General features: G+C 35.5%; 1 protein-coding gene across 3 annotated transcripts in view; it reads left to right on the top strand.

Moving 5' to 3' along the window:
• Nucleotides 1–27043, top strand: part of KIF26B (kinesin family member 26B) — a 337773-nt gene that overhangs the window by 210022 nt on the left and 100708 nt on the right. For all 3 annotated transcript variants that reach the window (XM_087967103.1, XM_026669385.2, XM_087967109.1), the window contains one exon: nt 6121–6304. In XM_087967103.1, coding sequence (XP_087823229.1) covers nt 6121–6304 — 184 coding nt within the window. The remainder of the gene's footprint in view (nt 1–6120; nt 6305–27043) is intronic.

Here is a 27043-nt window from a genome sequence, read left to right as displayed (position 1 = left end):
TTTGAATTGTACCTTTAATGAAAATAATAACTAATGTAGTGTCCATAGCATTGGATAAATGCCTGTCTAAATCCATCGCCAGTTAGCTGCAGGGTTGCCAGAGTTTGGACTTCTGGCTAATCTAAAGGCATAAGACACGGGGACTTCCGGTTTGTCGGCTGGCGGCAGGGATTTGCGAAGCTGCGCGATCCTGCCGCGCTAGCCGTTTTGGGGCTCCACCCAGCCGGTGCGGAGCTAGGCTGCCCTGCAGGGGCAGCTGAAGGTAGGGGATCCGGAGAAGGGTTTGGGGTGCTGCAGACTCCCTCCCTGGCCGGCAGAACTCCCCCTTTCCCAGGACGGTGCAGCGGCGGTCTGTAATGGCCGCCACAAAAAGCTGGCAGCCGGGTAAGAATGCGCAGGAGGAAGTGGAGAAAGTGATTGAGAGGAGAAAGTTTTCTTGGCTCCTAGGACTCTAAGACATATCTAATAAAATTCCTGAAAAGTATGACTTTCTGAATAATACCTGCCAGAAGAGGAAAAAAGCGGCTGTTTGAAGGTGCTGAAAGGATAGCTTTCCCTCTTTTCCTACGGAATAAATAACTGGATATTAAGAAACCTATTTCTTTTAGGTGAAAATTGGTTTTAAGCGATGAGTGGGAAGAGAGAGGATTAAAAAGAAAACATTTGTATGCTAAGACTTTGTTGGAGCAGATGCCTTAAGGATTTGAAGACTAGAATATATTGCAATAAGATTTTAAACAGATTTGGACTTTCTTTCTCTTGGATTGATATTACCCCAGAAGGAGAAAGTGAGAACTCTGCCTTGGTTTGGACTGACTGATAACTTTGGGACTGTTTTATTTTTTTATTTTCTTTTGAATATTCTGGTTGTTGTAAGAAGAAAGAAGGGGAAAAGAAAAGAAAAGATTTATAATGGCTCTTTCTGTTGAGGAACTAAGAAAAGAATATGAACAAGCAAAAAAAAATGGTAAAGATGGTGTGGAAGAAGCTTTCCTTTTCTTAGAAATGGCGCTATTAATTATCAACAAACATTACAACAGATGAAGACAGCAGAGGAACAAGAAAGAAAGAAAGGAGCCATTTTTAATGAATCTCAGAACTTGATCCAGAAAGAAGGAAGAGAGAAAGAAAAGAAGAGAAGAGAAAAGAAGAAAATTAAAGGACTTAAGGACTTAAGATCTAAAAAACATTTAAGAAAGGGAAAAATAAGGTGCAAAACCAATATGATGATAGTAAACAAAAGGGAAAAGGAATACGACAGAGAAGGGAAGCTGGCAAGGCAGAGGCTAGAAGAAGGGGGGTAGAAAGGTTTGTTGGGAGAAGAAAGAAAGGGAAAAGGTGGAGAAAAGCTACAATGTTTTGAAATTAAATGAAAAAAGAAATTTTTTTTGGATAATGGATAAAGTATAATTTTTTTTTTAAAAAAAGATTTTGCAAGGTACATAAGATGAGATGGTAGTATTGTAATGATTTAAGAGTTGATAAGAGATTAAAATGTTAAAATGTTTAAAAATGATTGGCTTTAAAACTTAATAATAGGGGAGGTTTAGAATATTGTTTTAATTAAAGAGTTTAATAAGACTATGGTATTGATGTTATTATAAAATTTTTATTATAGTATCTTTTTTAATATTTGGATTTATTGTCTAATTATGTATTTAATTATGTTGGATGTATTAGTTAGATAGAATGTACCAAGCAAAATCGGATTGGGTATTAGATATTATTTTAAAGATTAATTTGATTAACTTAGGGGGAGATAGAAAGGCATCATACTCTGATTAATGATTTCAGGAGAAACTTATTTTCTTTTTTTTTTATAAGGAATGAGACAAAGGGATGATAAAAAATGGACAAAAGATACAAATATAATGATTCAAATTAAGATGATTAATTAAGATAGAAGTAAGAAGTGTGAAATATGTGGGGAAGTTAATATAGAAGGCTTAGAATGGTAAATAAAATAAGTAATGATATGTAAGATGAGCATGAATATAATTGAAGTCCATGAAGAGAGAGACACCTGGGTCCAAGTTACTTTCCAAAAGATTTTTTTATGTTTTGTGTGTTGTGTGTATATGTTTTTTGGGGGAGAATTAGTTAAAAATTGTAGAAATATAGATTGAGAATAATGGTAACTAAGTCAGAAAGAAACAGATGAAATAATAATAATGATATTGAATAAGAGTAAAAGAGAAGTAAAGAGAAATTGAATAAGAGGTTTTGGTATGTTTATATGGAAATGGTTTAAAACAGAATTATAATTTATCTGACTTGTTAAATTGACAATGAAAAAAGGTTTAAACATGTAATGAATAATGACAATTTGTGTGTTTTAAAAATTAATAAAACTTGTTTTTAAAAAATAAATAAATAAAGGCATAAGACACAAGGCATTTATAAGCTAAAGAGAGTAGGACAAGAAAATCCCGATGATGATGTTATCTAGCCTGGTAACAAAACATTCAGAAATTAAAATGAAACAAGTTTGGAGATCAAACCACTGCCAAAATCTAAAGGCAGCTTTAGGAAGAATATGTTGCAATAGTCTAGTTACAAGGGGAAGAGGGCATGGGTCACCTGTTGTCAGGACCATCAGCTGAAATGAGGGTGTCCTTGGTACCCTCTGAACTTGGTTGTTTTCTTGCAAATGAAAACATTTGATTTCATTGGGTAATGAAACATCTGCAAGAAAGCAACCAAGCTCAGAGGGCACCAAGGACCTCTTATTACAATCCTGAGCTACAAATATTCTCACTTATTGGTATTATCAGATGAAGCTGTACAAAAAGCATCCTGGCCACAGCTTCCCCTTGCTCCTCTAGCATAAGCTGGGATTCCACCAGGATCCCAAAATGTGAATATGTTCTAAATTTAGAGGGCTTCTGATTATGTGGCAAGTCAGTATTGGAACCAGAATTGAGGCAGGTCATTTATTCACAAACAGTAGTGCCATCTTGCATAGATATAATTCATTAATTTCATCCATATAAGCCCTCCAGACTCTAGGTCAAAACTTTTATTACTTCCCCAATTTGGCATGATAATATTCACTTGAGTATAGTCAGCATATTGACGATACCTACCACAAACTGACAGACAACCTCCCCTATGTCAATGTTAACATTTTATTTCAAATTACTAGTTTGAAATATTGTTGTTTTAACAATCACTGTTTTGATTGTGAAATCCTTCAATTTTGGAGGGCCAAAATGTGTCTTGTGGAACTATTATAATGGAAATTTACATTTCTATTAATGGCTGGATTGATAAACATATTAATTTCACTGGGAAAATAATCTGTACAGATTGTTCATAAATTCCTGCACATAAGTCATTGTGTAAACTCTTCAAGGAGGTAATAACAATACTGTGAAATAAATTTATTGAATGTCTGATCAGTTTGAAAGGTCCGCTTTGAATTAGCACCATTGCAATAATCACATTTATACATATAAATTAAGCAGTATTTTGTGAACATCAATTACTTTTTCTAAATTGTCTTATTTTGATGCATTATGAAAGAAAACTTTGTTGGTCCTTTTTCCACAGATAAGGGAGGAGTTTGTAATTATCATACTGTTATCCACAGTCCTTAGTTTTTCACTTCTAATAGAAAAAGAGAGAAACATGTAACATGTATATTTTACATTCATTTTTCAATTGTTGTCCAACATGAAATCAGGTTGTCCTGTTTTAATGCAATTCCAAAGGTTAGTACTGTCAAAATGGCAAATCATTATAAGGTTTTGAAAAGGCCATTTATCTTCCAACAGTGTTTCTTATTCTTTAAGAAAAAATGTCAGCAATGGATCTTTTGGTTCAATATGTAAGTTTTAAAAATTAAATACTAATTAAAGTAGCAAAACAACAAAGTGTCAGAATATTTGGGGGGGGAAAACGAGAGAAAGCACAACAGAAGCATTTAATCAAGTATAATAAAAGACATAATTAGGGTATAAACCGTAGATATGATAAAGAATCTGCCTTGGAAGTATACATTGGCATAAATTAAGATGTTGGCATTCTTAAAAATTAATTGATTCAGAAGCTTAAAAATATACAGCAAAGGCTTTCAGAGTATACTCAGGAGAGCTATATCTTTATCTTTTATACAGAATGTTTATTTTTTGATAAAGATTAATGAAAACCACAGAATTGAAAAATGGACAATTGAATAACAATTTGGAGGGTAAAACTGTATGAACAATGGAGGAAAATAGACAAGGATTAAAGATAATTTATAGTCCAGGGAATGACATCAAGAAAGATACACTTGTGGCCTTCACCAAATTCCCTAGCCCCAGGGTAAGGAAAGCTATTTTTAAAAAACCATGGGCAGTTGCCAAGAAATATTCAACTTCTTAGCTGATTCATTTTCAAACCCAGACTTCATAAATACTCTGGTTGTAAAGTCACCCCATTGTACCAGATGTCACTTAATGATTTCTGGTGTCCAGTTTGTATTGTATTATCTTGTCTGAGGAAGACTTTCTGATGAAGCAAAGTGAGATACTCGTTTGAGGCTCTCATAAGAAAGGTCAACCCAATGCATTTGTCCATGATAAGATTCCTCAGAGTAAGACTTGAATGGTTACTTGAGAAAGTACCAACAGATGAGTCTACTACAGCAAAAGCAACAGGAAATAACATCTAAATACACACTTAATTCAGTTCCCAGTCTTACAAACCCATTCTGCCCAAATTCTATTTGGGTGGCAAGTGGTTTTTCAGAGCAAGACACCTGTGAGCAGATTGTCTATCCTTTTGCTGTACACCTTTGACCACCATGCTTTCAGTGTCTTATTCTAATTCTCTGAGATCACAGTTTCTTTGCTGAAGTGAGGCAAGATCCATTGAACTCATTGTCCTTTTTTAATCACTAAGTAGCATCTTCACTGTCATCTTTGCAAGTCTTTGATTCTTCACCCTTGGCAAGCTGTTCTTTCTTGGCCTCATTGGCATCCCCATGGAGTTAGTTCAACATGTATTAAATGAATCTATCAAATTACAAGGAGCTCCATTAAATTCATATTAAGTTTGAACCAATCAAGGTCTAAGATTAAATGTGATCTTCCAACTAGACTGGAGAATGTAGAGGAGGAAGAGTTAATGGTAACTAGAGAGATCATCGCAAAACATTTTTTTTCAGCTGCTAAAGAGAAGACGATGTTTGGAAACATTCGTATAGTAATGGTCTATGCTTGTCCCTGCACATTAACTGTATAAGGGCAAGTCAAATTTGTGGAATTTTAAAATATATAAAAAAATAAAAATACACTAGACTCTTAAAAAAAGAGAGTTCCAATCTGTCCAATCATGTATGTATCTTTGTGTACATATAAAGTATGACTACAATGACAACATTGCAGGAAAAAAAACATTGTTCATTATTAAAGCCTAATGCTAGACACAGCAAATTAAAAATTGTAGCCATACAGTATATTTGGAAATTGGATTGTAGCAACATCCTAAATTTGAATACAGGAAATGTCTGTTTAATGTATTGAAAGCATAGGAAATTCTAGTTCTCAGTACTTAAATTAAAGTGCAGTTTATTTAACTTTCTGGGTTGTTGCTTGTATGTTTGATTCTCAGCTGCACACACATATCTCTACACCACTCTTTTTGTCTCTCCTCCTGCATGACAGGAAACAGACTGTATGTTGGTTTAAGTTCAAAATCTCTTGATATAAGTTCTTTATATGTTTGTTGATTTCCCTTGGGCCACTTAATAGAAATCACCATAATCATAATTGTCCATTATATCCAAATATTTCACATGTATGCACATGACACCCAAGACAAAAATATTTTGTGAACCAAATATCCATTATGAAACAGGATTCTCTAATACCAATTTATATTTACATGCTGTGTTAATTTTTTGATTGGCTACAATGGGGCCTATTTTCATACCTGAAGAACTATATGATAAAAAGTGTCATGGAGAAATTTAACCATTTTTAAAATTCTTGCCTGTTTTTATTAAGAATGATTCATGCAATAAACACAAAAACGTCACTTTTACAGGCAGTTTTGTTGCTGACATCACTTGGCAACAAGGTGGAGATTAATTATTTGATAGTATTTTCATTTCCCTTTCTTTTTCCTCTTCAGAGCTGCTCAGAAGTTGAATCTGTCATCCAAAAAGAAGAAGCACAGACCCTCTGCATCCTCCGCTTCTGAATCTCATCTATTTACCACCAAATTCAGCATGATCCTGCAGACCTCACCTCCACCTGCTCCACCTTGTTTATTAAGGGCAGTCAGCAAGGTGAAAGATACTCCAGGACTGGGCAAGGTACAGATTAAACTCTTATAGTTTTACTAATCTCTTGCAGCAAATCAAAAGTTATGAGCCCCAAAAAAACATCTCTTAAAGCTGTGTCAGTTGGCACTGACTGAAATTTTTACCATTACCGGTTTGTATTAACAAAGAGACAAGATGCAATAGCTTGCTTCTTTAATCCCCAAAGTAGTTTCAAAACAAGGAAAAGTTATGCCCTGCATGTTGTAGAGCGGCGGAGAGACTGAGACTGACACAGGCTTGACTTTTTAAAGGCTTTATTCAAGCGAATAAAGGGTTGCCGTGGCTGCTGAGGCTAACTGGCAGTCAGCTGGCGGCAACAGCTGATGCCGTTTGACAGCTCCTTTTATAGCCGGCTGTCAAACAGCATCAGCCAATGGGAGCGGTCGGCACTCCCGCGCTGGCGGCGGACCGGAGTGAGGACCGCCGTCAGTCTTTGAACACAGCACTGCACATAAGATTTCCCCCTACAACTGTGCATTTATTCTTGCTCAGACAGTGTTGACAGTGAAGGCAAATCTATGTGTCCCAGGATAATGATGCAAGATCGAATTTGGATCAGTCACCAGGATCAGAGATTTTACTCTTCCAAGCTTTCGGACTCATGTTGGAGCCCATCTTCAGGGAATTTGTTTCTACTAAAATACATGCTTTGAGCTATTCCGTGAGTTGTGTTTAGGTGGTGCCTTCCTATTGGGTGATTGGTGTGTTGATGACTGGTGGTTGGCTGTTGTTTCCTTGTGGTGCCAAGCCCTTGGCTTCTAAGTATTTGTTAAACTGGTGGTAATTCAGCACTCCTGTTAACTGACAAGGGGCCTGTTTCCCAGGCTTCAATCATTTCCCTGGCTATCTTTGTACCTGCATGGCCAATGATCTTAGTTGCTGCGAAATTAAATATGTGTCATTGCTTGACTTTAAATGTTGACAATGCTGACTCTTAATGCCTATTTCTTCGAAGGCATTTTTAATTAGTATAAATAAGCCTAACTTCAAAAAATGATCTTAAAAGTGGGCTCACTAAATCATATATTGCGCAATGATATATTAAGTATTAGATAAGAGATTAACATGTGTGTTAAAAAGACTATTCCAGACTAATCAGTAGGTAAATATTCTCCTGTAACAGTATGGGTTGAATCCCTATTAATTTGATACATATTTGCAATAAAAAAGAGATTGTTTACAGTGTATTTCTATGCATGTTTGCTCTCATTTGATTGGGCTTATTCCTAGGAAAATAGGTGCAGGTTTTCAGCAATTATCAACGGTATAACATTAACATTTGAGAAAGGTAATTATTTATTATCTTTTTCTGTTTTGCATCCCTCTCTCTATATATACAGATCAAGTACCAAAACCAACCGGAACTAGAAATGTATAGCTTCTTGTACATTCTTGGCAAACAGTAAAAATAGCAGAATGTCAATCCACCTTAGCAAATGTATTTCATTCTTATTCTTCTTTAATTTCATATACATGGCTCTAAAACCATAGTTACATTGCTTTTTAATGGCATTAATGCCCGTCTCAAATGAACTGGAATTAAAATTCTTAAGGGTAGTGCAGTGAAAGAAGAAAATTATATGTCATGTAATTTCTGACCCTTCTTATTCTTCTAGATTAATTCCCAATCAAAGAGGTGCAACATTGTGGAGAATTACATGGAGCAAGAGAGTTAGAAGACTCATATAGCCTGATATCTCTTTGGATATATATATCTAATTCATGGAAATGATTTCATAGGACATTTTAGTGGTCTTATGACTAAATATGTTTGAGGAATTCCAACAATTGCTTCTCAAATGTGGAAAGGATTTTGAACTAGTATTGATAAACAAACGCATTATTTCAGAGATTAATATAATAATAATCGATACAATAATGTAATAATTAATGCATTAGCTAAGCCACGCTTGGTTTATTTTTATGTAGCAAACAGTTCTGGTATAACTATTTACTAGACACTATATTAAGTAGACATTGTCTTTACTTCACTATAGTTATTCAGTTACATTTCCACAAAACAATTATAAGAATATGAGAAAATAAAATAATAAGCAGTTCCCACATTTGCATTAAATAAACCTGCTCTTCACCTGTGTCCAATCTTAGCCATGTTTTATTGATCTTGATTACAGACCTGGCATTTCAGAGCCTATGTTACTTACAGACAGTCCCACTTTGGCCTATAAGAGTCTTTCTTCTGCTTTTTACCAAAGCAGGCTACAATTATGCATAATTTAATTCAAGATCAAAGGGTGTGGAGGCAAGAGCTGAAGTGTTTTCTGAAGTGACTTGAGCTTTTGGTATGGTCTAGTAATCTGCTTTATCAAAACTCCAAGTCATGCAAAGAGACATACTCACCTTTAAACAAATGTGAATCTAACTGTTCTTCAGACTAGCCCCACCTGGACCCTGGATGATCAGAAGAGTAAAGGGTTTGATGGACAAGATCTTAAGATCGAGAACTCAAATACTGACATACTTTATTAGTGTATATTTGTTAAAAATGTCTGAAATTCTACATCTGAATGTGGAATGATACAGATAATCAGAGTTGGAAAGGACCTTGTAGGTCATCTAGTCCAATCCTCTGCTTAAGCAGGAGACCCTACACCATTTCTGACAAATGATAGTCCAATCTCTTCTTGAAAGTGTCAAATGATGACGTTCCCACAACTTCTGAGGGCCACCTGTTCCACTGGTTGATGTTCTCATTGTCAGAAAGTTTCTCCTTATTTCCAGGTTAAATCTCTCCTTGTTCAGTTTCCATCCATTACTCCTTGTCTGGCCAACAGGTGCTTTAGAAAATAGCTTGACCCCTTCCTCTCTGTGGCAGCCCCTCAAATATTGGAACATTGCTATCATGTCTCCCCTGGTCCTTCTCTTCAGATTAGCCAAGCCCAGTTCCTGTTTCTTCATATGTTTTAGTCTCCAGTCCCCTAATCATCTTGGTTGCTCTTCTCTGTACTTTTTCTAGAGTCTCAACATCTTTTTTATAGTGTGATGACCAAAACTGGATGCAGTGCTCTAGGTGTGGTTTTACTAAGGATTTATAGAGTAGTATTAGTACTTCACTTGATCTTGATTGTATCCCTCCCCCAGTTAGGATTGCATTAGCTTTTTTGGCGGCAGCTGCACACTGCTGGCTCATATTTAGCTGGTTATTCACTAAGACTCCAATATCGCTCTCACAATTACTGCTATTAAGCTTGGTTTCACCCAGTCTATATGTGTACTTTTGGTTTTTCTTGCCTAAGTGTAGGACTTTTTCTTCTGCCTTTTACCAAAGCAGGCTACAATTATGCATTGAATTTCATTTTGTTAGATACGGCTCAGTGTTCTAGTCTGTCAAGATCCATCTGGATCTTGAGCCTATCTTAGCTATTTCTGCCAGCTTAGTATCATCTGCAAATTTGGTAAGTTCCCCTTCTATTCCCTCATTTAAATAGTTAATGAAGATATTGAAGAGTACTGGGCCTAAGACAGAACCTTTTGGCACCCCACTGCTTACTTCCCTCCATGTAGATTTAGACTCATAAAGGACTACTCGTTGAGTATTGTTTGTCAGCCAGTTGCAAATCCATCTGGTGGCGATGCTATCTATCCCACTTTTTTCTAGCTTACCAAGAAGTAGGTTGTGGTCCACTTTGTCGAATGCCATGCTGAAATCTAAGTATATTATGTTTCCACCATAAGTAATTATTCTTATTCTGTATATTGATAGTTGAGGGTATAATTACCATGGAATGGATGAATTGTGTCCTTTCTTTAAAAAAGAAAGAAGAATATACAGAAACTCCTAAGTGTGTGCAAAACATATCAGATTTGATATTCCCTATTTCATGATTCAGTATGCTTGTTTCTAAGTATAAAAGAGCTGTTTTAATGAGAAGCATTCTGTTTCTAACATTTTGAAAGTGTTCTGAGCTCAAATCATAGTATTTTGAACTCAACTGCTTTTCAGCTCAAAAGCAACATGAGTGAGGTGGTTTATTTCCCATCAGAAGCAGGGGGGGAATTTTGAATTCAGCATTTTGAATGTGAGGAATGGGAATATTGTACACAAATCTAAAAGGCATTTTATGGTTGGCTTTGTTTTAAGCTAAATCATATGCCTGCTCAGATAAGGATGAGCAAGGAGCAAGAATATTTCAAGAAATATACAATGTAGATGGCAGGATTGGATTATATATTTATTTATAAGACTTTATATTGCCTCAGGAGCAGATGACTCTAAGCACCTGGTTCAGATTTAACAATATAACTTTTCATCATGAGACCAATCTTGTGATTCTTCTCTGGACTTTGCTTTGGACTCTTTCTCACATTCTCCCTCAGGGACAAATGAAAGGTATTAACTTTAGTATTCAAAGGAAATAGTCTTTTTTGTATATCCCTATTCAGAATGACTGTTGTTTAAAAATATTTTTTATAAGTTTTTTTTAAATCCTACCTTTATTATTGTTATGAGTAATTCAAGGCAGTGAACATACCTAGTATTTCTTCCTCCTCCTATTTTTCCCACAACAATCCTTGAAGTGAGTTGCACTGAGGGACAGTGATTGGCCTAAGATCATCTAGCCAGCGTTTGTGAGTAAGGAGGACAAACACTCAGTCTCCTGGTTTCTAGCCTGGTGTCTTAAACACTAGACCAAACATTAATATTAACAAACATTAAAGTACATCATATATAACAATAAAACTAAAAGAAGACAGTTGGTTGTCGTGAAATATGAGGGTTGTGGAGATATGCATGAAAATGTAATTAACTAAGATTCTGGTAATTAATTGACTGAAATTTCTTTGAGACAACCGTAATATATGCTATTTATAATGGATCACTGGTATATTAGCCATAGTTCATTTAAATCGTTATATGATTAGTCTTTAGGAGAAAGGACTTTTTCCTTCCTTGTCATTTTAGATTATTTATAGCAGGTGTGTTAGTTTAGAAATTTGGAGAAATAAACATAAAACAATATCCTGCCCTCTTTCAAAAATAAGTGAGGAAAAATAGGTTAAAGCTGATGGAACTTTCATAGATTTTTTTTTCATTGCATGCAGAGGTAGACTTTCCTGGCCATAGATTTTTTTTAGTATTCTGATTTTTTTAAAAAAATCCAGCTTCTGAAATATGTGCTGCCAATGTTCATCAACAGAATATTAACAATAAAGAAAAAGTTATCTTGTCTGTTGAAAGTTCTGCACTGGGACCTAGACTAGAGTAAGTCAAAAGTTAATTGCTGTAGGACAAATGAGAGTTAAAACCATTATCCCTTGGAAACAATTTCTGAGAGGAAGAACAAAAACTGTTTCTCCTCCAAGTTACTATGGTTACAGAAATGGGAACAAGGAGAAATACCCCATGAGGCATTTTAAGAAGACATGTGCGTTCATCATTGTAGTCAAACAGATTGTTCTATAAATTAAATAGTTCCACATGAAATGAAAGCCGGGTGGCCTTTAGCCCTCAAGTTTAGCCCTCCATTACAAGGATATTCTTCAGGAAACAGGTTTGATGGATTGGACTGAAATCTTTGCTGGACCAACTAGTAGTACATTTTGAGGGAGGGAAAGTTTTTATTGAAGAAGGAAGAGAGGCTCCTATCAGAAAGTCAAAGCTGGAAAAACAACCATGGGCTATCTAGAATCGTTGGCCAGATTTCCACAACCATACTTTCACATTGATTTTCTCTCTCTGAAAGAAAGGTATGAAGATTTGTGCCAGTGAGTACCTGGTATTTAAGCAAGGTGGCTGTTTCTGTTTACTTGCATTAGAATGAGGAATGTGCTTTTATAGCAATAGCATTTAGACTTATTTACCATACCATAGTGTTTTACAGCACTTCCTGAACAGTGTACAGTGTCAGCATTATTCATTACTCAGTGTCTCTAAACATGATCCATGGGATCTGTTGTTAACAATTTGTTAAAACTTAATAGAGAAATCCATTGATTGGTATTCTCATGAGCCAAAACCTTAAATCAAGAATAAAATTTATCTTTTTATTTTTGTTTGGAGAAAAAATCATTGAAACATAGCAGTGAAGATGAATAGCAGTTCCTTGGTTTGTTTAACTGCTTCTGGTAGGAAGAACATTCACATGGTGGTGTCTACCAGTATACTTGCTAGATTACAACAGGCCCAAAATCAACAAAGTCTGATTTATTGTGATGAGTGAATTGGTCCTATGTGTTTCAATAAAGCCTTTCACATATTTCATTCTGAAGTCCATCTCATTTCCAGACGTTAAACGTTTTGTTGTTTTATGTGTGCCTATGAACCCTTGCTCAATGGACAGAATGAAAAAGATGTTAGAAGTTTTGTTATAATAGTACTATAATAAGAGAGACTGATGATCTAATCTGGTTCATTGATTCAGCTACAATGTTATGCAGTTTCTCTGTTTTTGAAATGCACCAACTTAGTAATAGGCGATACATTAAAGAAAATCTGAGGATATATTTATCCTATAGAGTTGGGGATGGATTTTTTTTTTATTCTTGTTAGTTTTAATTTTTAAAAAGGATCCTCAGATATATCTCATAGTTTCATTTTAAGTGATATATAAAATGGTTAAGTTGATGCAGTTTTGTTTCCAAGTATGTATGTTTCATCCATGAAAAAATAAATTTAATATGAAAAGGTAGAAAAACCAGCACAATCAAGATGGTAATGACATCTATTAAGATAAAATATTAGAAATAGAAACTGATGACAATTCAAATACTAAAAAAAGATTCATTAGACATTATTATATGTGGCAAAATATGTATGTTTTAAGTTTTGTTCTCCTTTTTTGTTTGAAAATTAGTTTTTCTGAACTGTATGATTCCACTAGGGCCACAATGCAGAACACATATTTTTCTTGGTATTATGATAATATTCACATTTTTAACATCAATTTTTCACCTGTCTGCTTCTTCTGAACAGGCCAAAATGAAGAGAAACTATATTCATTGGAGTTGCATAACTCCATCTGTAGCAACAATGAAAATCACTGTTACTCAGTCACTACATTTATAATTGCTGTCAGATGAAATGATACTTTTCCACTTTATATTCCAAATATAATTTATAAGCAGGCCATGTGATGCATAATACATTTTTCACATTGTAGTAAAATTGCGGTTAAAAGTATTTCTCATTTTCTCCATTGCTTATTTTTTTTAACCTCTGTGGGTAGAAATATCTCACGAGTGGCAACAATTACTTGAAGAACAGTGTTGCCAGCAGGAAACTGTGAGGCAGAAATTATGGACTCAATTAGGGAATAAGATCCAACCTTCCTATAATTACCTTCTTCTCTCTTCCCCAAACATGAAGCTGGTTGGAATTTTTATTCAAAGTAATTCATTTTCTTTGATTAATTACCATTGGCATAGCTAGAGGCCTCTCTGTGCTGTATGATATTCTACACAAGTGTTTAAAAAAAAAACACCCACCTCTTGTGGGGTAAATCTCTTAATTTCTGAAAGTTTAAAGACTTCCCTTAGCTAAGATAGGGCAGATTCTGTCTGCTTTGAAAGACTAAACATGCTTGTAAATTTTATCCAGTTCTGTAAACAAATAAAAAGTAGTTGATAAATAATTTCAGATTCTTAATATATCTTGAGCAAGGAACTCCCTACCTCCTTTGTGTCAGGAAGATACAAAAGTTTATTAGAGGAGACCAGCATGTTGGTCAATTCCATCCAATTCCATAAAAAAGAAAGGAAAAAGTTCTTTTCCAGCATTGAACTTATCTGAAGCAAAGCATGTTATGATGGAAACAGTCAGGGAATAAAGCACTTTACTTTTCAAAATGTTAGATGGGGTTCACATTTCATCTCACAGTTGCCTCTTTTGTGCTGGCTGTGTCCTCATAATATTACCATGGTATGTTTGTGAATTCAGTTTGCTTTTGGTATTTACATTTGCCATTTAGTACTTACAGTGGATATAAATAACAAAAGATAAATGCAGAAGAATGCACAGCTTTCTCCTTTGTTTCCCTAAGTAGAAGATACATTAAAATGCCTAGAAGTTATTCTTAAGTGAGATTTGTAATCTATTTTTGTGATATATCCTCACAAATGCTATAAGCACTCTCACAAATAAATGTAACTATAAGACAAAATCATGCAAACTAGTTAGCTAGTGGCTGGTTGTATTAGCGTACGAATACATAGCTAAACATTATAATAATTAATGTGCAAGTATTTTCTGAAGTTTTCCCATAGCTGTACTAAAACTCTGCATTTCATCAGATTCTTTGAGGGCTTAAAATTGATGATATTTCAGTATTCTAAATCAATTTTGCTGGGGTTTTTCTTTATATATATATATATTTCTGTATTGACCTTTGAGTATAGACTTTTCAAATAGCATGGTATTATGTTTAAATAAAAGGACTGCCTGTGAAACTTCCCAAAGAAGTTTGCTCAGATTGATTTTTTAAAGCTTGACTCCTTACTTCTTTTAACCTGTCTTAAGATCTACATGTTGAAATGCAAATAGCCCTTGCCTTATGACTGTATGTGTGATGGTTAGAGTTTGCGTCCTGTTCCATCTCTATTTTCAAAATCCCCTTCTGGGCTCATTACTGTGTAACCAGCTTGCCTCCTTGCAGAAAAAGTCACAGCCTCATAACTCCTTATAAGTTTTCATTTTTCTACTAGGTAGAAAGAAGTTTTCATTTTTCTACTAGGTAGAGGATCCTGGGTATATTACCATTAAATAAAAAAAATGGCATCTCATGCTTATTTGACAATTCAGAGAATACAGGCAGGCTGAAATAAAGCTCCTTTTTTGCCCATCGGGATTATTTTAATTAAAAATATTGACACTTTGGGCCCCATTTGGACATTATCACTTAGGGGTGTACTCACTTTTGTTGCTACCAGTTTACACATTAATGACTGTGTGTTGCATTATTTTGAGGGGACAGCACATTTACAAGCTGTATGCTCACTATTTTACCTTGTAGCCAAGTGTCATTTCTTCAGTGTTGTCACATAAGAAAAATTAAATATTTACAAAATGTGAGGGGATGTACTCACTTCTGTGACATACTGTATATATTCCACCTCATACAAGGTTAATTATATTATCTCACCAATGCTGCATTTAGAAATTAGCTGATATTAGGCCACCCATGTCCCATTGGGTCATTTTCAGAAATATTTCCTTACCTGGGAGAAAAACAGGGGAGGAAGGAGGGGGAAGGAAGGAAGGAAGGAAGGAAGGAAGGAAGGAAGGAAGGAAGGTTTCTTATGTTCCCTGCCAGATTCCAACAAGGAAACTCAATGGGACATATTGCAATCTGGAGTTACTTCTGATTTGCTTGCCATCTGTCCCATTGAGTTTCCTTGTTGGAATCTGACAGGGAACATAAGAAATCTTCCTTCCTTCCTTCCTTCCTTCCTTCCTTCCTTCCTTCCTTCCTTCCTTCCTTCCTTCCTTCCTTCCTTCCTTCCTTCCTTCCTTCCCCCTCCCTCCCTCCATCCCCAATCGATCAAGTATGATCAGAAGATGGATAAGCAAGAACAAAACAACAATCTTTATTTGCAACCTTGTTTAAAAGATTTTAACTATTCTTCTAAAGGGGTAGATGATGTGCAGAAACATATATTTTCCTCACCCCTCCATATAGCTGAGAATATTAGAGAGAGATAATAGACAGACAGACTGATAGACATTTATTTTTGTTTTCTCACAAAGTCGCAACCTCTATGTGGGAGGAGAACAGATAGTGGTTCTATCTTTATTTTCCTGTGAGGGTAAATGCAAGATGCCAATTAAAATATTGTGAGATGCAGTTCACCCTTGTAAGAAGCTTTGTTTTCCAGCTGCATACCTGAGTGATTTGAGCACATTTTTATAAAATACTTTAAATTTACATTCTGAGTTTTTGTCTTTCTCCAAACCCTTTGCCATGCATGCACATAATTTAAACATTGGATTTTGCCTCTAAATTACTCTCATTTCTCTGGAGCATGCTGAGCTATGTCCTGGCACAAGATCTGACAGCGGCATGAAGGATGTGTGTGCTGTGTGGCCACACAGAAGGTGGAGGCATGCACACTGATTGATAACAGCATGTGCAGATGTGATAAACATAAAGAGGCCCAGGCTCCTTTTTGGGAAAGTTGACTTCCCCAGAGACTTGTACTTGATGTTCAGTGGGAATCATGAATCTTTTCAGATTGCTAGAAAGATTTATCACGAGGCCGATTCTGTGGCATGAGGTGGGACAGAAATTCAACTCCACTAAGATCTTTTCTAGGCTATCATAGAATATTAATAATGCAGTAGCAATAATGGAAGTACAAATTAAAAATAACTAGATAGAGAAGGTGAACAACAGGTTTGAGACTTTGGAGATAACTTTAACTCAATCAGATAGGACAGCTAATATAGGGAGAAAACAGGATCTCCTTGTTAATTACTTTGTATTTAATTAAAAAAAAACATGGTATCTACTGGATTATTATAAATGTGGGATTAGGCTTCTATTATATTGTACTAATACACAAATTTGGCATAGACAATTAGTTTCACCATTTTCTTTGTAATTTATTTTAAGTACGCTGTCAACATTTCCAACTCACCCATCTCCAACCAGCGAAGGATTCATTTTGCAGAAGGATAAAAAGATACTGAAGTTGCCTATCAGACAAAATTAGGCTCAGTAGTTTATATATTGTGTGGAATAATGCTTCCTCTTTAATGGAATGTAGTATTGTAGGGGGAATTAAATGTTTCTGCCAGTATTATATCCCATATCAAGGCTTTCTAGGATCTTCCTAAAATTGGTTTTGGAAATCCACAATAATGTCTTATTTTTATTGTATTTAATCAATTCTGCTTGTTATCCGACAAAGCTACACATGTGCATATACAAACACATAAAATATGTTAAGATTATGTAATCATTTTATGTTATCTGCATGAAGGGACAGTGGATCTGCCCACTGTTACGTGACATAGATTCCATCCTTCCACTCCATCCACACTAAGCATTGAATTCTGCAGTTGAGAAATCTGAATACTTAATTTTTAATAAACCAAAAGCAGGCACATTTTGATTCACATCACAGATTGGGACATGGGGCTCCATGTGGAAAATTCATGAACAATTGTTGCCTCATTAGACAAATGGCATGTTTTAAATGTATGTAAATCCAACAGTTTTAGTAGTTTGGAAGGGGGATCCCTAGATTTATCTATTCAGAGGCAGCAAAACATTTTGGACCAGACCTTGATATAGCTGATACGAGAGCGTTTTCTTTACCACTACCCCCCATTCCCTTTTATCTAATTATCTAGAGCAAAGATTTGTCTCCCTATTTGTAAACTGGCATGTACTCATGCAGTGGTACCTATAAATACTAGCAATACATCTGTTCATCTTTTAAATAGACAAGACACAGTTGTTTTAATGTAGCAGCAATAGGGAGATATTCATTACAGTGATGATGGGTACGCTATTGGAAGATCTGAAGGATCAGGTTGGGGCAGATCATCATGGAGAAAATCTATTTATGTGGTCCCTAGATCAGGGTAACAAAGATAAGCTACTCTGAAAAGCAGTCCTCAGCTAATGAACCAGCAATGGTGCAGAGAATCCTGAAGAATCATTGACTATAGCTGACTTCCTTCCTTATTGAAGAGAATCGTCAACTGGCAGATGGTCTGAATGTGTTCTACTGTAGGTTTGAGAGATCATTCCCTGCTACTTTCCCCATCTCGATATATCAACAGTAGCCAAATTTCTTGTCCCTATCTCCATCACTCTGGGACCCCCATTTGTTGTGGTTTTAGAGAAAGTTATGTGAGGTCTATTTCATAGACAAAAGATAAAAAAAATACATTGTTTGAAAGCCTACATCAGAGACAGATAAACACAACTACCAGCCAATTGTAGCCCCCACCTCATTGTGGAGGAACAGGAGGTGAGGAGCATTCTGAGGGCTGTGGACCCTAGAAAGGCTGCTGGTCCCTGACGGTATCTCTGGCCGAGTGCTTAAAGACTGTGCTGGAGTCTTTACCAGGATCTTCAATCAGTCTTTATCCCAGTCCACTATTTCATCTTGTTTGAAGGCTTCCACCATTGTTCCGCTGCCAAAGAAGTTCCCTATCAATAACCCCAACGATTACAGACCAGTGGCACTCGCTCCTATCATCATGAAGTGCTTTGAGAAATTGGTCTGCTGGCACATCATTTCTGGTCTTCCGCATACATTTGATAAATACCAGTTTGCATTCAGAAAAAATAGATCTACAGAGGACGCTATAGCCATCACTCTTCACACTGCTCTGACTCATCTAGAACAGCAGGAGGGCTATGTGAGGATGCTTTTTGTGGATTTTAGTTCTGCGTTTAACACAATTCTTCCACATAGACTAGTGTCTAAACTTCTGGACCTTGGGCTTTCTAATTCAATCTGCCTTTGGATTATGGATTTCCTGTCTGGCCGCTCACAGAGGGTCAGATTACGTAATCATACCTCTTCAGCCCTTATTCTTAACACTGGTACACCACAGGGTTGTGTGTTGAGTCCCTTACTCTATACTCTTTATGTGCATGACTGCATTCCTACTCACGTTAGTAGTACTATTGCTAAATTTGCAGATGATACAACAGTGAGTCTGCCTACCGAGATGAGGTGGACAGTTGCTTTCGTGGTGTGGAAACAACAACTTGGTCCTCAACACCAATAAGACCAAGGAGCTTATAGTGGATTATAGAAGGAACAGATCAGACATCCAGCCCTTGCTTATCAATGGAGACCGAGTGGAGCAAGTGGCCAGTTTTAAGTTTCTGGGTGTTACCCTAAAAGAGAACCTGACCTGGGGTGCCCACATTGCAGCCCTGGTCAAAAGGGCCCAGCAGAGATTATACTACCTGAGGCTTCTCAGAAAACAACAACTGAATGAGAAACTGCTGGTGACCTTCTACCGCTGCACCATAAGGGAGCATTTTAATATACTGCACCTCTGTATGGTTTGCCAATTGCACAGTGGCAGATAGGAAAGCACTCCAGAGGGTTAATGTCATTGTCCAGAGGATCATTGGTTGCCCTCTCCCCTCTTTGGAAGAGCTTTATAGCTCCCACTGCCTTAAGCAAGTTCAAAACATTCTCAAAGATCCATCTCATCCTGGGAACCCCTTTTTTGAACTATTACCATCTGGCAGATGGTACAGAATAATAAAAACAAGGACAAATAGGCTGAAAAACAGCTTCTATCCCAGGGCAGTAGCTCTTTTGAATTCTGCTGTATAGTGCAGTGTTGGTGTGGTGTTGGGGGTTTCTGGTTCAATGTGTGAAGGGTGAAGGATGTGTGTTTGTGTTTATTTTCATGCTCATGGTCATGATGTGCACTGAAGATGGTGTTTGATTTCATTGTACGAGATGCAATGACAATAAAGTAAACTAAACTAAACTATGCTGAACAACTGATCGCCATTTTCACCCGGATATTTAATGAATCACTGGAGATGTGTTATGTCCCTTCTTGCTTCAAACATCCTACCATCATCCTGGTTCCTAAAAAACCCTCCATCAAGGAGCTGAATGAGTACTGTCTGGTTGCTCTAACATCTGTAGTTATGAAGATCTTTGAGAGGTTAGTGCTGCCCACCTGAAATTATTTAGACTCCTTGCAGTTTGCCGATCGAGCAAATAGGTTGGCAGATGATACTGTCAATATGGCACTGCATTACATCTGGCAGCATCTTGAATGCCCGGGGATCTATGCACAGGTCCTTTTTGTGGACTTCAGTTCAGTGCCAGAAATTAAACTGATTAAACATTAAATAGATTTAGCTCACTGTGCCTGTCCATACTTGTAGGAAGATTGTTAGTTTTTTGGCAGATAGAAAGCAACAGGTGATGTTAGGGAAAATTACATCTAGTACCCAGGCAATTAACACAGGCACCCCTCAGGACTGTGTCTGCTCTTCTCTCTGTATACCAGTGACTGTATTTCTAAGAATCTCTCCATTAAAATACTGAAGTTTGCAGATGATACAGCGGTCATTGTCCTCATTCGAGGCAGTGATGAGTCTGATGAGGTTGAACAGTTGGCTTTATGGTAAAGAATCTGGAACTGAACATGCTTAAAACTGTAGAGGTGAGTGTGGATTTTAGGAGGAGCCCTCCTATTGTATCACCTCCTATTCTATTTAACTGGTTTAGTAATTTGGCATAATATCAGCAATAGAGTCCTTTAGGTTTTTGGGTTCTATAATTTCCCAGGACTTGAAATGAACACCTAACATTAGAATCATCATTAAAAGGCACAACAAAGAATATTCTTCATGCATCAATTTAGAAAGTCCAGACTGTCCCAGGAGCTGTTATAATTTTACAGAGGAGTTATTGAGTCTGTCATTTGTACTTCTATAACTGTCTGGTTTGGTATAGCAACTAAACAGAACAGGAACAGATTCCAGTGTGTAAGACCAGAAATTCTGTTTCAGCACAAAACTTATCTATATTCACCAAGTCCTCAACAGGTTGTATTCCTTTGTGTATATACAGTATATTTGTTTTTATAGTTTTTGTTTTTTCCACTGGTACAAGTTGCTGACTTAGGCAGAGTAGCTAATTAACCAATGGAGATTAAGTAAGAATAAGAGGAGCCCAGGATATTTTACAAGTGAAAAATATAAACAACCTTGAATAAATCAGTTAAAACCAAACCAGCAATTCTTTAAAGCAATAAATATAAGCATTAAAACAGGAAACATATTTTAAAAATAAGAAGTAATGTAATGAGCTATCTAAAAGAACTGTGGTCCTGGAATAAATTGGTATCTTGTAACATCCTTTATCTTCTTTCCAGTTTAGTTTTTGATCAGAGAAGTGTTATAGATACTAACTCTGTTTAATTATGTTATCTGAAATTCAGGGAAAATATCTGATGGGTGCTGCTATTGGTAATGTACTTTTGCATGTCTAGATTATATATGGAAAATGCATACTCAAATGAGAAATTAACCTTTTCTCAAAATGTATACCTCTAGTCTAAAAGACAGGTTTTTTTAGAATGACAGACCTACATGCTTGAGTTTCCCTTTTGTCCTGAGTTTGGAATGTAGAAAAAGATGCTCAGAGAATCAAAGAGATGCCCTACAAATTATTTTACTCTGAAGTTTGCATAATTCTAAATGTACTTTTTGTTACTACTTCCAACTAAAACAATTCTTCTAAGGGAAAAGGAAAGGTTTCCTCTTTCCAGTCATGTCTGACTCTAGTAGGCGGTGCTCATCTCCATTTCCTATCTGAGGGAACCAGCATTGTCTGAAGACATTTCCATGGTCATGCAGCCACCATGATTACATTGTCACCATCCCACCGAAGTGGTACCTATTTATCTATTCACATTTGCATGTTTTCGAACTGCTAGGTAGGCAGGAACTCAGACAAATAATGGAAGCTCACCCTCTTGCAACATGCTTGGGTCTCAAACCCAGGGTGTCAGCTTTCCAACTGACAAGGTCAGCGTCCTTAAGTGCTGAGTCATTGCGCCTTGTCTTATAAATATATACAGTTGTCAATCAAGGGTCATGTACAGTAAGCTTGTGTAAGCATAACTGCAAAATGGTTTCCATTCTCCTTGGGATCTGGGTCCCAGCTAGCTTATGCTTGTTTTTTTCCAGCAGCAAATTGGTTCTCCTGTTGGTGTCTCTAATTGTACAAATATGCAACAAGTGTGAAAAATGATCATAAGTCACTTTTTCAGCACTATTGTAACTCTGAACTTACAAACAGTTTTATGATGCAGACTATCTGTATATAAATTTACCAAATAAATAATAAAATGCTGCAAAGACAGTTTTTAATTATTTATACAATATAACTATTGCAATGATATTTACAAAATTAAAAGTTAAGCGGTAGAAAATTTAACTACTAGTTAAAATTAACAGATCGTCTTTAACGTTTCAACCGGTTATTTCATTCTCTTGGCTGATAGTAAATACATTAAAATCTAGCTGTACTTACTATATTAAAATAGAACATTGATACCTTGTGCATTTTTGACAACTGCATTAACACTGATGTCACACCATGCCATCTTACCCCTCTGCTGTGCCATGAGAGAAAGGTATGGTATCCCTTGATGTTCTTCTCTTAATTTCCCCACTCAAAAGGATGGTGTATTAGTGCAAAATTCCTAATAGTGATTTGAACATATTGTTGCCCCATCAGCAAAAGACATAAAGAATGATCAGAAGCATGTCATATTGTGCCAAATATGTCTTATAAATTAAGATTTAAACATAATGGTGATGGTCTCTATGCAGAGTATACTTTCATAGGTAATGTAGGTAATTTTCAATTATATATATGTACCATGTTGCAGGAATTTCAGGAATAATTTTGCTGAATTACTCTTTTGTTTGATTTTTTTCCCATTGATTGACAAGCAACAGCATTTTTCACATGTAATTCAGGGCTTTCCTTTAATAATATATGATATATGGGTGTTTTCAGTGGTGGTATTCAATTTTTTTTTTACTACTGGTTCTGTGGGCATGACTTAGTGGGCTTGGCAAGGGAAGTAGACTGCAAAATCTCCAGTCAGAGGTGGGATTTGCCGGTTCTCCGAACTACGTAAAATTTCTGCTACCAGTTCTGCAGAACTGATCAGAACCTGCTGAATACCACCTCTGGGTGTTTTTCCTGTGCAGCAGACTTGTATCTTTTTTCACTTTTCACGGTTCTCTTTTCAGCATGTCTACTCTGTTTTCTTTCACTAGTGTTCTTTTTTTTAGCTTATATGTTAAACAATATTTAAAATACATTTCCCAACAAAGTTCCTGTGTCTGTTCACTAAAATGAATTTCATTAATTTTGTTTGTAATTCAAACATATTATATTTGTAATTATAACATATATGGGTGATCCATCTATTTCTTAAACAAATTTTTATATTGAATGATGGATTGTCTTCAAAATAATAATAAAAGCAATACTCTGCATGCTGCTATTTATAAACTGGTCCCTTATGATATATTACACTTCCCAGTCTTGTATCAACTTAATGTTCAACAAGGTATTCATTCAGAGTAGAAGAGTTAAAATATATCTACCTAAAAAAAATCAATCAATCTTTATTAAACTGATGATTGGTAATAAAGGATACAACCCTTCCCTCGTCCAATACTATGCTAAGTAGAAAAGGGTAGTAGCAATATAAATTGAATGTGGACATTTTAGGATTTGAAGAATCATGTCTCATAATACTGAACCAAACAAAAACAATTAAATAAAAATGCTGTGGTAACATATTTAAGTGAGTGATTACTAGGCACCCGAAGACATTTTTGGATGATTTTTTAAAATCCATTTTAATTCAAGATTTGGTTTAAGTTATTTTAAGGTTCACTTAACATTGTTCATAATGTTCATAAGGATGAACAATGTCACAATAACTATGTATCTAAAAGTTAACTGTGCCTTTTTATGTCAGTAATTAAGAGTGAAATCCTAGAAAAATCTCCATATTTTAGATTTCATTGCTTAGAGCTATATAGAGAGTGAAAAAGAGGCAGAAACAAGTTGAGGTTTATCCCCATAGTTTCCTTAGTTTCGTAATTTCACAATTATGCTATCTTTTTTTTTTAGTTCTTTGGAAAGAAAGAGAAAAAAAATTACCTCCAACTGATTGACCCAGTCTTGGATCATGTGCTGTTAGCACCTATATTTGAATTCAATAGACTGGAGGAAAGATCACTTTTTTCTATTGGCCTTGTGTGAACAGAATTCTTGTTTTTCATTATCTACCCTTATTGCATACTTCAAAAGAGACTGAGTTGGTCAATGATCAATTCCAGAAGATGATTCTAGGGGATTCATATTTGATCCTTTAAAATTATGTTTGGCGGGCCTACAAGGCTGTCTTATTCTTCTTAGTGTTAAAACATTCACAAAAAATAAATTCAGAATTGTGCATAATACTGCATCTGAATACCAGTAAATTGAAGCTCAGTTAAAATAAATCAGAAGCACTATTAATGAATAGTTCACTTCCCAAGTTAACTAAGGATTGCATTCATCACAAGCCCTAATTTTGTACCCCTTAGGAGGATGAATGCATTAACGTTTCATAGATCTCATGTGGTGTCACGGCATATTCTGTCATATTTGAGAAATTGGAAGGAACAAGAACTGCTCTTAAAGGTATCCTGGATCCTCAGATTAATAGATTGTCTTAAGGTCATTTACACTGTATTGTTATTACTATATGTAATATATGCAGCCTCATGATCATTATTATGCAACATATTCTTTTTCCTTTTGAATCTCATAATATACAAAGTGTAAAAAATAGAAATGGGTTACCACTAGCTGCATATTATTGCCTGCAAAAGGGCAGATAATAATGTCTTTCCTTACAGCTAGTATGCCTGCAGAATCCTATGTTTTTCAGGCACCTCTTAGGTGGAATTTAATGTGACTTAAGTCTATATATATTATTGAGTGGATATTTCAGTGAAAATTTGACAGGCAAATTCTTTGTACTTCGTTCAAAGAAAGAATTTGACTGTGTAGTCCATTTTTTTGGCATGGATCCCCTCTTTAATGTGCCCTGGTGTGTGCTCTCTCGTGCTCTCAGACACATACATTCCTATCCTACATCATTAAAATACACTATGGTTAATCTAATCCATAACAGTCGGTATGATTAGATTAGCAGTTTGAATGGAACAGATTTCATATAGTTCCATTAATAAAACAGAAAAGTACACAAATAAAATGAAATACAGTTTTATATTTTTTTAAAAAAACTTATAGCAGTGGAATTAACTGGATACATTTACTTGTCAGCTTGCGGCAAAACTCATGTTATGCTAGAAACATTCAGTTTGTCTTTATAGTTCTCTCTTTTTTTAAAAAAAAGTCATATTAAAAGGTCTGTGCTTTCAGATGGGAATGATTACTCTCTCTTTGTTGCCCTTGAAGACTTGATTCACATTGACAGTGTTTTTACTATTTCATAGTTAACAAATGCCAGAGTGTTGCTGTAAAGGACTTATATTTCAAGCTGAATACACACACAAACACACATACCGAGCATATATACTGTTTGTATTTAAGGAACTTCAAGCCAGTGATAGGGGTAGGAATAACACCAACTACTCAAGGCTTTAACAGTTTGTTGCATTTCTTTTTGCTCTGAATAAGCTAGAATTACGGCGCTTTTATGAATGCTAGAAAATCAAATCATATTATTCCAATATCAAATATCATGAGGACAAGAGAAGAAACTCTTGTAAATGGAATCTGTATTAAATTGAATAACAGTTATAAGGAAAATTGCATTTTGGTTTTCTACTAAAGAGGTTAACTTGGTTGTTACTTGCATATACAACTATACATAATTTGCCCTCCAAAAATGCTGAGGTAACTGACCATTGTAAATTATACAATAATTTGTAATGCATTTTTTTTTTGCTATTGTCTTAGATAGAGGCAGGAGAACATGCATCATACAAAAACAAAAAACAACACCACCTGAAACAGAAAACTAGATACTAGAAGGGTTGGGAAAATGCAGTAAAGCTCTGTCACCAAAAATGATAGCACGGCTTAGTCATTTATCACATGTAATTCCTACCTACAGAAAATTATATCAGAAAAGCTTTCCACTCATGATGCTTTTGAAAAAGGATATAATTTAGAAATGAGATGAAGATAAGTTATTAGTTCTTGGTGAGTTGTATAGAAAGCTATAGGTCCTAGGAGGATGTAACATTGTTTTATGTTCGGTTAATGCTGGAATCTCAGGACCTTCTGAGACTGATTATTTTTATTATCAATATTATCAATATCTATTATTAATCACTACCCTGTTTCCTTTCTGCCATGAAATGAATAGAAAATACAAAAAGTGTAAACTCTTTTTTCATTCTGTTTAAATCATTCTTAAGATAATCCTTATTTTTTTTAGTTTAGAGATATATTTTATGATGAACATTCAGAGGTGTCCATGGGTATAGGACAGGGCAAGAAGATGCAAATTCTGCTCCTTTTGTACATGTGTTGTGATGTTGCACACATATATGAAAAGGGCAAAGCTTGTGTTACATTGTTGCAGTGTTGTTTCATCATTTTGATGAAATTGTTGGGTTCTACAATTTAAGTACAGCATATGTAAATTTCTATCCTGCAGTATGGAAGAGAATAATCTCACTATCAGATTTTCCCCTCTCCAACTAGGTTTCTTATCAGGGGCTAAGTTTATATTGTATGTATTCCATTGCCATTATGCCTCCCACCCTTCCAAAATATAGAACCTCTTCCACCCCCTTTTTTTGACATAATTTTTCAAAATGTAAATGCTTCTGTAGCACAGCATCATGAATTTGTTAATTTAAATTGAACTGTGACATGGTTGATTTTTCTATCTTTACCTAGGTATGCAAGAATTATCAGCAGTGCTTTTTTAAAAATAATAATAACAATGAAAGTTGCCAAGGAGATGTATATTTGAAATTTTTCTATTAGTGTTCATCATCATTCCCTTTCTTCATATTTCATCCAATTATGTCAAGAAGTTAAAGTAATTTGTTGGTTTCACTGATAGTCATTGGAAGATTTGCTTTCGGAATTGAGGTACAGATTTGGACTCCAAATTAAGTCAGAATCTCAAAACCAATCAGTGATGAATTGGTCTGTTTTCTGGGACACTGAATTTGGGTCTGAACCAGTGGTGGTTGTTATGTATATGTA

The sequence above is a fragment of the Notechis scutatus genome, chromosome 1 (genome assembly GCF_049901735.1).
Source record: "Notechis scutatus isolate UNSWTSFEM ecotype Mainland chromosome 1, rNotScu1.2, whole genome shotgun sequence".
NCBI classification, from domain to species: Eukaryota; Metazoa; Chordata; class Lepidosauria; order Squamata; family Elapidae; genus Notechis; species Notechis scutatus.
Note: the sequence above shows the minus strand (reverse complement) of the source record. Positions and strands in the feature narration are given on the sequence as shown.